The sequence below is a fragment of the Cavia porcellus genome, unplaced genomic scaffold, assembly GCF_034190915.1.
Source record: "Cavia porcellus strain 051 isolate PalLab524CR breed Dunkin Hartley unplaced genomic scaffold, mCavPor4.1 scaffold_23, whole genome shotgun sequence".
Taxonomy (NCBI): domain Eukaryota; kingdom Metazoa; phylum Chordata; class Mammalia; order Rodentia; family Caviidae; genus Cavia; species Cavia porcellus.
In genome coordinates, this window is record NW_026947506.1 from 24,898,279 (window position 1) to 24,911,635 (window position 13,357).

Consider the following 13,357-nt stretch of genomic DNA (forward strand, 5'->3'; position numbering starts at 1 on the left):
AGGAAAGGACAAGAATGTGTATCACCCAGTTCAGAGCAATTTGTTTGAAAGAAGCAAATGCATGGATGACATTCCAAAACAATTATCCCAACTGATACTTGCTCTCTATGTTGATATCTACATATACTTGTGCCTTTGTTGTCCTATAACATTGAAATAAACCATTTATTTTTAATCTTGCTCCTTGGTTTAGAAAAAAAGACTTTAAAAAAATTTCTCTAAAATGTTTCCAATTCGTTGACATGTATCTGGAGCTTTTTGGTTTTTATTTATTTTTTTTTCTGGTGCTTACAAACCAACTCAGTATTACAGATCCAGGCAGACCAGTGCTATATATATATGAATTATAACTATCTTCCTGTTCTGCAATGAGAAATGACACAAACATACTCAAAATGATATTGATTACATCAAGAAAAGCAACATGAAGAAATACATAGGAATAAAGTTATTGCTTGAAAGCCTGGGATTCACATGTGTGAAATCTGTCACTAGATCCCTGTTTAAAAAAGATGTTTCAGAGGAATTTGGGAATATTTTCATCCCTCTAATAAGCTGCACAGATGAGTCTGTCTCTCACTGGATCTCCTTCTATGTAGGGGTCTGATGGGAACACAGTAAAGCTGAAGAACAGTCTGATATAATTTCTATAGAAAACAGCTGAAATATCAAGTGAACATCGGTAAGAAATGTCAGTAGTAGTACTGTCATTACTAAAGATGGAATTTATTCATCCAATTCAAGTTGAACTAATTAAACTAAATTGAGCAGTCAGTTCAGTCAATCAACAAATCAGCTTGAAAGGGACAGAAATCAAAGCTTATTTTCTCTAAATGTATTTGCAATTTTACTGAATGAATCCAGAATCTAATTGTTTTAAAACATGTAAATGTACTTAAACATTTCAGTCAAAAACTCTTTGAGTTTTGAAAGTTATATTCCAGAAGTTGGTCTAAATGCAGGGGATACAGTAACAAATCAACCTTCTCAAACCTTAAAAGTGAACAGAAATAATAAACACAAGCTAGTAAAAATAAAATACAATTTTGCTATAAAGAAAAAGGAGGCTAAGGAGTTACAGAGTAACTGGACCTGTCTTAAAGATGTTTGGGCAACCCAAAAGTGATGTCACGCATCCAGGACTGAACCTCTATTTAGCAGAACACTAATTCAAGTAGTCCATTTCATGAACACATACTCTTATTTAGGCTTAGGTATAATCTTCACAACCACCATTATAAGTAGTTTTGTTATCCCCACCTCACAGATGATAAAAATGAAGATTTATGCATGATAGCTTATCTAAAATTACATAGACAACCAATGGAAAATCTTAACTCTGAAATCTGTGTAACTCAAAAGCTATATTACACAACTGCTTTGCATCATACAACCACTTAATAAAAAAGCAAAATTGTCTCATTATTTCCAAACTTCAATAAATTACCACAGGTTTATTTTTCATTAGCTTTAATAAGTTTTAATGAAGCAAGTGCCTATTATATAATACATTTGTGAAGGGGGTTCGGAAGCCAAAAGCCTGATATGTTATTAATTCTAAAAAACGTACTATATTGAGGGATACTATTTATCACTCCTGTAATAATTTTATTTAAAATTGCTTAGCAAAAAAAATGTGCTGTATTTCACAAAATATCTCACATTGTTTGGAAGCTACCCCAAAACATTTTTAATAATAATAAAATTATTATTTATCAATGCACAGTTTATCCTTCAGACTTTCTTTAATCTTGAAATATTCATATGACCTAAAGAATTACAATTTTAATAAATTAATTAAATGGTATAACATATAATTTCATTCAAGAAAATAGAAGCAAAGTCAGCAGACATACAAAAGCAAAATCTTACCAACACACTTGTTACCCACAAACTCTCTATCTGTATGTTTTTTGTTGTTCTGCTTTCCTAAGTTACACAAATTGATCCTTTTAATAACCAATCAAGGGAAGGGAAGCAGTTTGTAACTCTGAAAAGGAAAGTTCAAGAAAAGAAGCAAAGCATGAGGAGCTACTCATGAGATACAGCTCCTCACTTCCCTTCTCTCGATCAGATAGTACAGAAGAAAAAACATGCTGATGGATTCCATCAAAAAATTCCATCAAAAATCTCTAAGAGAAATGTAAGGAACACAATGAAAGAGGAAATAAACAACCCTGGTGTTACAGCTTATATCTGGACATCATGCACTCATGGGTAGGGCATCATGGAGATGAATGGGCCCTAGAAGTGTGATGCTCATCACTGGATTAGTCCGCAAACAAGTTTACAGCTAAATATGATATTGAGACGAGGTAGGTCACTGAGGTTGTGGCCAGAAAGATATAGTACCTCTCTTTTTCATCCTTTGATCTCCCACTGCTTCCTGTCTGCCATGCCATGAGCAAGTCTCCTTTCTCATGCTGTCCTGCCTTGGAGCCAGCTGATGCTGTCCTGAAACCTCTAGAAACTGTCAACAAAACGAACCTCTTCTCCTTCCAGTTGTGGGCATCAAGTATTATATCCCAGCAATGAGAAAGTAACTAAGACAACTGGAAAAAGTCTACAAAATTACTTCTTTCTTAAAGGAGAAAGTTGCAGGACCAGAGCCAAAACAAAAAGCGCTGCCAGGATTTGCTGGGTGAGGCTATAATCACTGGCATTCTACCGTAAGTTCTCTCAATTTACCTCCATTTCTACTCCTTACTTTTGAAGGGCAACTTCAAAGTGGGGATATTATTGTTACAGTATAGGACTCAAATGTCACGAAAATTTTAGGTAGGATCAGGTTAAGTAAGTGAAAGTATTGAAGAACACTAACTAAGCAAATGCAATAATTTTGCTTTCTCTAATTGGAAGTACTTAATCAGCAACAATTGTGAAGACAGGTGAGAGATGGGAAAGAAATGTTAGAATGGTAATTTCTCATAGCATAAATCAATACATGATATTTAAAACTGAACATGTGGGTAAAGAAACATGAAATGATTCCATCATATTATGGGTTTTCATAATCTTTTCTTTCCACCTCCAAATGATCTTTAAACAATTAGAAACATTTAGCCAATTTTGAATAAACATTCCATTTCACATCAAACAATTATGTTACTGTTAAATTCAATTAAATTTAATATTCATATGAGTGAGAAAATTATGATCTCATCATAAGTTATTTTTGTTCACCATGCTCTCTGAATACGGCCAGATATGAATATAAGTAGCTTTATGCTCACAGAAGTTTCTAGTTTGATGCTCACAGAATTTCATTTCTAGAAACTTCTCAATAGTGAAGTTAGGATGATTTGTTGTTTTCTTCTCTATTATTTTCTGCATTAATTAGCTTTTTACAGTGAGTATGTATTATTTATAAAATAGTTTTTAAAGTAAATTAAAATAAAATTGAGAAACCAAGTTATTCCACCATTAACTCTAACTAATCAACAGTCAGCTATGGTTAATTATGTCATTTTAGGAAGGTACATGAATTAAGGAAAAATTAATTATTTTAATAAAAACTATTTTACTAGATATTAATATTTGTAATACATAAGACTAAAGACAAGGAAAGATATTCTATGCTATGCCATAAATAAATATAGGTGACATGTCCAAGAACCCATAATTCCTATATTTAATGAGACTAACCATAACAGAAAAATAAATAAAATTTAAAACTTCTCATCAAGTGACACAATTTTGATAAAAAAAAAAAGCCACAGATTGGAGAAAATATCAGCATATAGACATCTGGCAAATACTTGTATCAAAAATATGGAAAGAAATCACAAATAAAAAGACCAATACTCCAACAAAAACAACAGACAAGACTTGTACATAACCATTCACATAGACATCCAAGTAGCTGTTAAGTATATAAAAATATGTGTATGTGTACTCATCTGGGAAATGCAAATTCAAAGTACAATAAGAGGCAACAATTAACCAACTAAAATGATGAAAATTTATTTTTTTTTAATTTTTTTTGTCTTTTTCGTTTTTATCGGTACCAGGGATCGAACTCACGACCGCACACTTGCAAGGAAGGCGCTTATGCCGCTGAGCTAAATCCCCAGCCCCAATGATGAAAATTTAAAAGGCTCATATTGTCAAGACTAGGTGAAAATAAAGTTCTCATACATTCTTGGTAAACAATAAATTGTTACCATTTGGGTAACAAGCTACGAATGCTAAACCTTTCTGAACTGCGACTCATCAACTCCATGCCTAACTATAGCAAAAGAAAGGAGTGTGATTGCCAACATTGCCTCTCTCTCTGACAGGAATGGTGTGAGGATTAAAAAAAGATAACATCAGTAAACACCTATCAAAGTCTCAGTACTCAAAATCAGACTTTATGTCCACTGGCAAGTATGAATCTTATATGATAATACCATAACATAGATTTAGTGGAGGTCAAATATACCTAGCTTATCTTAAATCCCACTAGAAAGACTACTTTATATAAATTTCATTGTGCACCACCATACATTGATGTATGGCCTCTCATGGATAAAAATACCATTACTACTCCATTACAGGAAGAGCACATGTTTTCAAATTTTTTATTTGTAGTGCTGACCTTTCCTCGTATCTTTGATCATCATTCAATTCCTAGGTAGAAATATATATCATCAGTATGAAAAATTCACATATAACAATGTATCTTTTTCTCATCAAACTATTACTATAGTAAGCCCACAGACAATAAAATCACTTTCAACCTCATTTTGCCCCGGCCTTGCTAGTTCACAATAATCCACTGGACTTATTTTGACTGCTCAGCCTACCACTCTCCAGCGTGTGGGCATCCTGCATGGCATTGCCTTCCGGTCCCACCTGAAATATCTGGTCCCGGGAGAAGCCTACTGACTAACAGTCTAACAGACCAGGCTCCACTGTGTACAGTGATGTGGCAAAGCCTCCTACCAAGAGAGAATCCTGGGTTCCAGTCAGTCATCTGACAGCACGGAGTTATGCCAGCAGCTCAGATGCACAGCTGTGCACAGCTGGATAAAATTTCATGTGCCACAAGATATAAGTTGCAATCGTGTGTGCATATTGGCTAGCTAACGGTATCAGCCAGGACTTCACAAGTGATTCTTCCTGAGCAACAGCTGCCTAGAGACCTAGGGAATTTCCCTAAGATGAGGGGAAAAACTTTCTCGAGGGGAAAAACTTTCTCAAGGGGAAGCCCAGCATTGCCTGATTCTCTTTTATCTGCTTTGGCTGTCAAACCAAGATTCGTGCAGATATTTAGAAATATAATAATGGTCTTACGCACAATAATCTGTAGTTAATAACAACCTGTACGTTTATTCTGAGCAGCTTCTTCTTGTATGCAATGAATATTTTCAGTTAATGTTTGATTTTCTCGTTTGACATCTTTAGGAGGGAAACAGTGGACCTCTCCTAGTACCAGTGCCTTCCGCAGTTCCAAAAATGTAGTATGGAACATGACAATCACTATTCACTGGCCAATGAATACCTTCGTTCAAAAAGAAGAGTTGTGAACAGGTGAAAGATATGTAATACCTGGGAGTTATGTTCACTTAATTTTTTTTTCTTTTATTTAAGGAGAAAAAGAAAAAGGGTACAAGTTATACAGAATTTCAGAAAAAATAAACAGTAGGAAATCACTAGTTAATAGATTACATAGTTATCTTAGAAATAGTTGTTCAAGTTACAAAATTAAAGCATATAAAGTGGACATTCAAACAGTGAGACTGGAAACAGTTTTGTTCAATGATCCAACAAAACTCAGTGATATGGTTACCTATCTTATACACTTAAATATACATGCAGTTACATCCTTTAGAGCACTTTCTTTTCCCCTCTTTTATACAATGACAATTGCACATTTTGGGTTTTATTACTCCCACAGTTCTTATTATTTTTTTTTTTTTTGAAGAGAGTAAAACCAAATGTGATTTGCAAGCAGGCGGTTGTGAGTTCGATCCCCGGTACCGATAAAAATGAAAAAGACAGGGGCTGGGGATTTAGCTCAGCGGCATAAGCGCCTGCCTTGCAAGCAGGCAGTCGTGAGTTCGATCCCCGGTACTGATAAAAAGGAAAAAGACAAAAGAAAAAGACAAAAAAAAAATAAAAAACCAAATGTGATATAACAGAACAGAGTCAGTCAAATCAAAAGGATGGACATAATACATAATGTAAAAACAAAATACAAGGTGATCAACAATGGTTACCATAATGCCTCTTGCTATCTTAAAAAGAATTGCCTATATCATCAGTTATAATAAAATTGATGTTCACTTAATTTAATGTATGCAGTATGTAAAACAATGCTTGACACCTACTGAGTGTTCAGTAAATATTATTTGCTTAAATAAAAATCACACAAGTAAAGTAATCATTACTGTGAGTGCTTTCATCAATTTAAGAGTCCTGGATTTGTTACTCAGATGCTAAAATGAATGAAAAATTACCAAGGTGAAACTCTGCTGTGGTTTGCTGGTTACACTGCCCTGTGTGCTGACTGCACAGTCACATGGCAAGTGTTGAACCTTATAATTTACCAATCAGCAACAGTCTTTCACCTAAGCAGTTTTTCATTCATTCATTTACTTTCATTCACCTCAGTAGTTTTTCTTTCATTCATTTTAGCATCCGAGTAACAAATAGAAAAGCCTCAGATATTTTCACATATTCCCAGTTGAATCCAGGACCCTTAAATGAAAGTACGCACAATAATGATGTCTTGGTCATATGAGAGCCCCTTAGAGCAAAACGAGATGTTTATGAATCATGCTCCCTTCTCTCAATGGATGGGAAGAGAATCAATATAATAAGTACAAATAATGTGTTCACCACTTGACCTACTGCTATTGCTAAAAATATTACTTTTCCATGGGGTCATTTTGAAGTTTAGAATTCAGTGTGTTTTGAAGTTTAGGTTGCAATACATTTGTAACTCACTTCTGTTTTACTTTAATAAGCTATTCACCTTCCCGGATTTCCTTCTAAGATCCTACAGATTAGTAAAGAGGAAACTTTTCCTGGAACATGTAAAGAGAAATATTAGGATTATTTCTGGAAGGATACCTACCTCTGGCCCTGTGATGTGCATCAGACCAGAAATAGCCGAGGCCACAGCATCGTAACCAGCACGTTGTGACATGGGACCTGTGTGACCATACCCTAAAACAAGAAATGACACAGTCAGCACCACGCAGGTGCACCAGCACCACTGGACAATAACGTGTCCAGAAACCTTGCAGCGCTGTCTTCCTGTTAAATCTGTTTGATCTCCTGAAGGAGACAGTGAGAATGAATTACTATGTTCTACCCCTAGAAAGTCAACTGCTGATGTGCTGGCCAGATCTCACCTGCTTGAGTTCTTTGGTTGACCTACAGAATGTTTTAAAGTGATTTTATTGAGCTGCCAACAATTAAAAATCAAGGTAACACAGAATATGCAAATGCATGGCTTTTGTTGAAAAAAATAGAAAACACATTCAAAGCTAGGCCCACATTTTAGATGCAACCATCTGAGTTGAAAATCGCTCTCCTGCTTACACAGGGCATGAGTTCTCCAGTTTGCTGCAGTCTCCACCACTCTTTACCCCTCTCAGCTCTTGTACTGAGAGCTACATGAAACTATCTCCAAATGCATTTATCAACCAAAAATTGAACAAATGAAGAGGTGTCCACGCCCACCCATCAGCTCGTTCTGTCAGCCCCTGCAGAACGAAGAGCTCGACTCTACGGCATCCTCCAGATCCCCATCAGACAGACTTTCCCTGATGACCCTGTATAACTGGCACTTTGCAATTTTCATCCCTGTTACCCCTTATATTTGCCTTCACAGCCCTCATCATCAACACATAATATTATTTATTTAGTCCCCTTCTAAAAGGTACACTCCAGAAATTTTTTCAATCAGATTCACTTCTGTACTTCCACCATCTAAAACAGTGTTTAAAAAAACTTTTATTGAAAGAGTAAATGAATGCTGGCTCCTCAAAAAATAATTTTCTAAAGCCAATAATCTATAAAATATAAATGAAGAAATTAAAGTATACGATTAAATGATCTAATCACCAATTAACCTACCCAGATGTATTTAACACCAGGACAATCTTTTTCAGAAATGTAAGTATTTAAAGCAAAAGCATTGGATAAAACCATCATTTATAGAAATAGTTTAAAGGATATATATATCATTATTAATGACAGAAAATGTGTAATGTGTCACCTTATGTTTTAGCATGGAAAATGTCAAGCAAAAATGGAACAAATTTATGAGAAGCCCATCAGCTAACTTCAATAATTATTTATTCACTTGGTCTTCTTGCATATATTTATTTTTAATTAAAACTGCTAAATGGTGGTGAATTAATAAAATCTTTTTTAAAGCCTCCTATGCTTGGATTCAGATAAGACAGTGTTGGCTCCAAATTCAAAAAACAAAATTTGTAAAATTTGAACTATTACTTTTTTAAATCTTAGAAAAGCAAAAATAGGATATGAAGAAAAACATAAAGGAAAATAAAGTAAAAGTCGATGCTTTCTGAGCAGAAATGCAGAAACCCATGCCAAGCGTTTGAGAATGAATTTTGGGGCAACCTATCATGTAGCCAGAAATGGCACCCCAGCCCAGGCTTTGCTTTCTTCAACACAACAGTTTTCAAACCACAAATAGTCCGCACACAGCACAGGCCCCTGGTGCAGAGGAAAGCTGCTGCCATGAGTCAGGGGCTTCCTGGGTGCTCGGGGACCCCCTTTTATCTCAACCAGAAGCCAAGGGAAGGATGCGCTTCCGTTCTCTCAGGGTTGGAAACATCAGTAGGTTCTTGTGGCCTAACCTCAGATCCTTCAGAAGGGTCAAACAGACAGTCTTACCATCAGCACATCTACATGGAGTCTTCTAAATAAAAGGCCTCCAGAAAATATGCTCAGAAAACAACAGTTTACTAAATAAAAGCTCACCAGCATCATTGCTTTGCGATACACATTCCCCCTTTGGTCAGTGTACAAGGAGAAGGCACAAATATCCTAAATACTTTAAATTGCAACTTCCAAGTAGTTCTATTAAAGAGATAAAATAGTTACTCTCACGGCAAGCTTTAGGCATCGTGAAAAAGAGAATGCAAGTTGGGATTAAAAACAATCTGGATTAAAATTATAGCTCTGACAAATATTAAAACTTTGACAAATCTTTGATTTCCCAGACCCTCAGTGTATTTATCTTTAGAATGGAGATATCTGCATTTGTCTCATAGATTTGTATAGAGAACTTAATTTGGTAAGACAGCATAAGTAAAGTATGCTTTATAGAGAGCACTAACTATATATTAATCAATAAATATGAATTAATTAATCACTATACCAACAATATATTTGCCTACATTTTCCACAAAAAAAATTTTTTTTTTTTTTTTTTTTGTCTTTTTCGTTTTTATCGGTACCAGGGATCGAACTCTCGACTGCCTGCTTGCAAGGCAGGCGTTTATGCCGCTGAGCTAAATCCCCAGCCCCTTCCACAGAACATTGACACTAACAAAAAGAAAACTACCTTAAGGTGTACTAAAGTGATGAGAACAGATCTTCTGAGTAGTGAAATTACATTAATAGCGTAAAGTTGATATTTTTGTGTTTAGAAACTTATTCTTGTTCCTCCTACCAAAGAAGCTGACAATGATAGCATTAGTATATTTTTTCTGCAATATGAGTCAAAAATACTACCAATACCATTAACAAATACTCATGTCAATAGAGTTTTAAAGCAGAAAATTGACACCAAAACAGTAGTTAGCTAAGATGACCCTTTCAAGAATGGAGAAAATGTAATTATTTACTAAAGACTTAATAAAGAACTGAAAAATAGATAATCATGGGATCCAAAGTTTTTATTTTATATTTAGCTGTACAGTATCAAAAACAACTTGCTCAAAATTCAAATTAAGGAGGAAAAACTTAAGCATGTCAGTTCTTTATAATGAAGTAAATTGGTGGGGAAAATAAAGGAGGCCGTGGAAAAGAAGACTACTTCCCTCTCTGTCTGTCTGTCTGTCTGTCAGTCTGTGCATGCACATCCCCCTCACCCCTTCCCTCTTTTTCACCTACATTCATTTTAAGGAGCAACCCCGCCATCTTGTGGCTTTTAGGATCACTGAATGTAAGGCAAAATTCTCATTTTAAGAATTGTAAGTAAAAACATGCAGAGAGGAAACTGAAAGAAAAAGATTTCTTATCTCTTAGTACTTCAGGTCCTGAATACCACATGCCCTGGTCTGCCTATTCCTGATTTTGCTCATTTTTCTTCTTAATTCTTCTAACTTCTTGCTTTCCCTCTTTCCTTTAGGAACTCTTAGAAAATAAACACTACCATTGGTGCTCTTGCTTTATGTAACCCCACATATCCCGCAGTACTTAGTAACCTGCCTATTAAATAATTGAAGAGATGCTCCTACTATTAAGGCCCATTCATGCAACCCTGGCCTAAGAATCAAGCTTAAGTCTCTTCAGGTAATCACTGCTTGTATCTATCTGCTCCATGCCAGAGTTCTAGAAAAATCACTGCAGCTATCCTGACAGAGATCAGCTCAAGGATCCCTCTGAGACTTCCAAACGGCCAAGGGTTTCAGGATTGACCTTTTTTGCCTGCTAATAACAAAAAAGAGAACAAAAGAATGTATCTCATCTGGACATTTTCACTAACCTCCTGTTTCTAGTCGCCTATCTAACTCTTTTGCATTCAAAATCGTCCTCTAAAAAATATAAATCAGGGTGCACTATTTTCCTGCCAAGGCTTTCTAGGGACTTTTTCAGTTATTTAAAATAAATTAAGCCTCCCTATTCAGGCTTAAAGAACCCTAGCTAAGTGACGACTTCCAGCTCTCTGGTCTCTGCCCTTCAATGTTCTCACTTCTGTTGACATTCCCTAATAGCCCATATTTGCCCTCTCTCTTCTCATTCTGTATTCTCAATAAAAAATCAAGTCTTTTCCATGGTTCTATATAAGATATTGGTAGCTTCGATACCACAATATTAATAACTATTTATGAAGTTATCATGTATTAGGCACTGCCTTACTTTTCTCATTGCTGAGATAAAATATCTAACACCCAAAATTAAAGGAAGAAAGATTTACTAATCTCCTGGCTTCAAGGCAGGGTGGTAACACAGCAAATGGGCAACAGTTCATGGAGGCAGAAGAGAGAAAAAGCAATGAGAGAGAGAGAGAGAGAGAGAGAGAGAGAGAGAGAGAGAGAGAGCTCTTTCTGTCCCTTATGTTGTATGCAGGCTACCTGCCCTAAAGCAGGTATAGTATTCATTACCCTTAATCCCAGCTTCGGACCATGAATAATCACAAACTCTAGACTCAGCCACCTCTGAAAAGCCCATACCCCATGACCACATGACACAAACCTTAACAGGCACTGTTGGATGTTTTTTAAAAATTAGATCGCTTAATTCACACAACACAATAACCTACATACTGTTATTCTCTTTTTACAACTAAAAAAACTAAGAATTAGAAAGGCTAAGTCACCTACCCAAGAGCACACTAATAGGAAGTAGCAGAGCTGTGATTTGAAGCCAAGTCTGGGTTGTTACATATAAAGGTGTTTATGTGTGTGCCGGTGTTGACATCTCTACCCAAAAGTCCATTGTCCTCCAAGGTGATGGTACCTAAACAGAACCTATCATCCCACCTCAGTCACACTCACATGCCACCAACAAAATCTGTTCCTCCTCCTACATTCATTATTTCCGTGAACACAAACACCACCCACATATTTTCATGATCCACAAACCTAAAATCAGACTGATCTTTTGCTTCTTGTCTGAATCAAACTGATCATTAATTCTGGTTCACTGAATCTGCCAAATGTCTTCCAAATCCAAAAGTTTAGGTAACTTTTACATTCTTCAATAACTTACTTACTACTGCCCAACCTCAGTTAACTTTTAACATGACACAAAGTCCTGTTGGATATCTAATTCTAATCAAGCCATTTCCCTATTAAAATTCTTACTAAATTGTCAACAAGATATAAATAAAAGTAAAAATTCAGCATGATATACGGAATCTTTTGTAATCTACATCCTATCCATTCTGTACATGTTATCTCCTGCTACATCTCCAAAATAACACATATAGCTATTCTCCAAGTATGAGAGACTGTGTAGTTCCTCTGGGCTCTGACTCTGTCTTACTTGAGATTGCTATCTCTACTCTCTGATAAACAGTTCCCTCCAAAGTATAGATCTAGCCAGTGAGAAGCCTTTAGGGACAAAAAGGAAAGAGGTTTCTAAGAGAATTAAGACCCACACTGATAATAAATTTAAAAATAAGGCTTTTTGAAGTTATTGCCATAGTTACTAGCTAAATAGCTAATATACTAACATTCCAACAGCTAAAGGAATTCAAACAATAGACCATTTACCTGAAAAAAGACATACGCTATTTTATAATAGATAATAAAATTCTTCAAAATTAATGTAATTATCTGGACTTTGTTTCTTTGTTCCTATTCTGTGTGAAGTATATCTCTGGGTTAAAATGATAGTGTATAAACTCCTAGCACATTTTTTAAAATTTTATTTAAAAGGAAAAAGAGAAAAACAAAATGAAACAAAGCGGTATAAGGGTACAAATAATACAGAACTACAAAAAAAAAACAGTAAGAAATCACCAGTTAATAGATTACATATTACCATCTTAGAGATAGTTGCTCAAATCACAGTATCAAAGCATACAAAGTGGACATTCAAACAGTGAGACTGCAAACAGTTGTGTTCGATGATCCAACCAAAAACATTAATATGGTCAGCTATTTAACACCCCTAAACACACTTGCTGTTGTATCCTTTAGAGCACTTTTTTTCCTTCTCTTTTTTACAACAAAATTTACACATTTTGGGTTTTATTACTCCTTAGTTCTTATTACTTTTGGGGGGGAAGAGAATAAAGTCAAATATGGCAAAACAAAGCTGTCAGTCAAAACCAAGGACAGACATAGCACATGATGTAAAACAGAGTACAAGGTTATCAACAATGGTTATCAACAATGTCTCTTGTTTCCTTAAAAAGAATTGTCTATCTCATTAGATATTATAAAGTTGAACAAAACAGTAGAGAACAAGACCAATAAAATTTAAGCATTGTAAACATTATAGGACTTCCAAAGGAGACAATAGTCAAACCAGAATGGGCATCTTAGTGAATCTTATTGCCTTCAAAGTAGTTGCCTATATCCTCAAACTTGATACTATCATACAGAATTGAACAGAGTCTAATCAGTCAAAACAAGATAGTGGGAGTATTACAGGAATTCAAAACAAGTTAATAGGAAATCAAAAAAAGTTACTATTATATATCCTGCTAATTTTT

General features: G+C 35.3%; 1 protein-coding gene across 5 annotated transcripts in view; it reads right to left on the reverse strand.

Annotated features, from left to right (window-relative positions):
- The window catches only part of Sugct (succinyl-CoA:glutarate-CoA transferase), a 738,758-nt gene that overhangs the window by 634,960 nt on the left and 90,441 nt on the right, over nt 1-13,357 (reverse strand). For all 5 annotated transcript variants that reach the window (XM_063233933.1, XM_063233931.1, XM_063233934.1 and 2 more), the window contains exon 7: nt 7,064-7,155. In XM_063233933.1, coding sequence (XP_063090003.1) covers nt 7,064-7,155 — 92 coding nt within the window. The remainder of the gene's footprint in view (nt 1-7,063; nt 7,156-13,357) is intronic.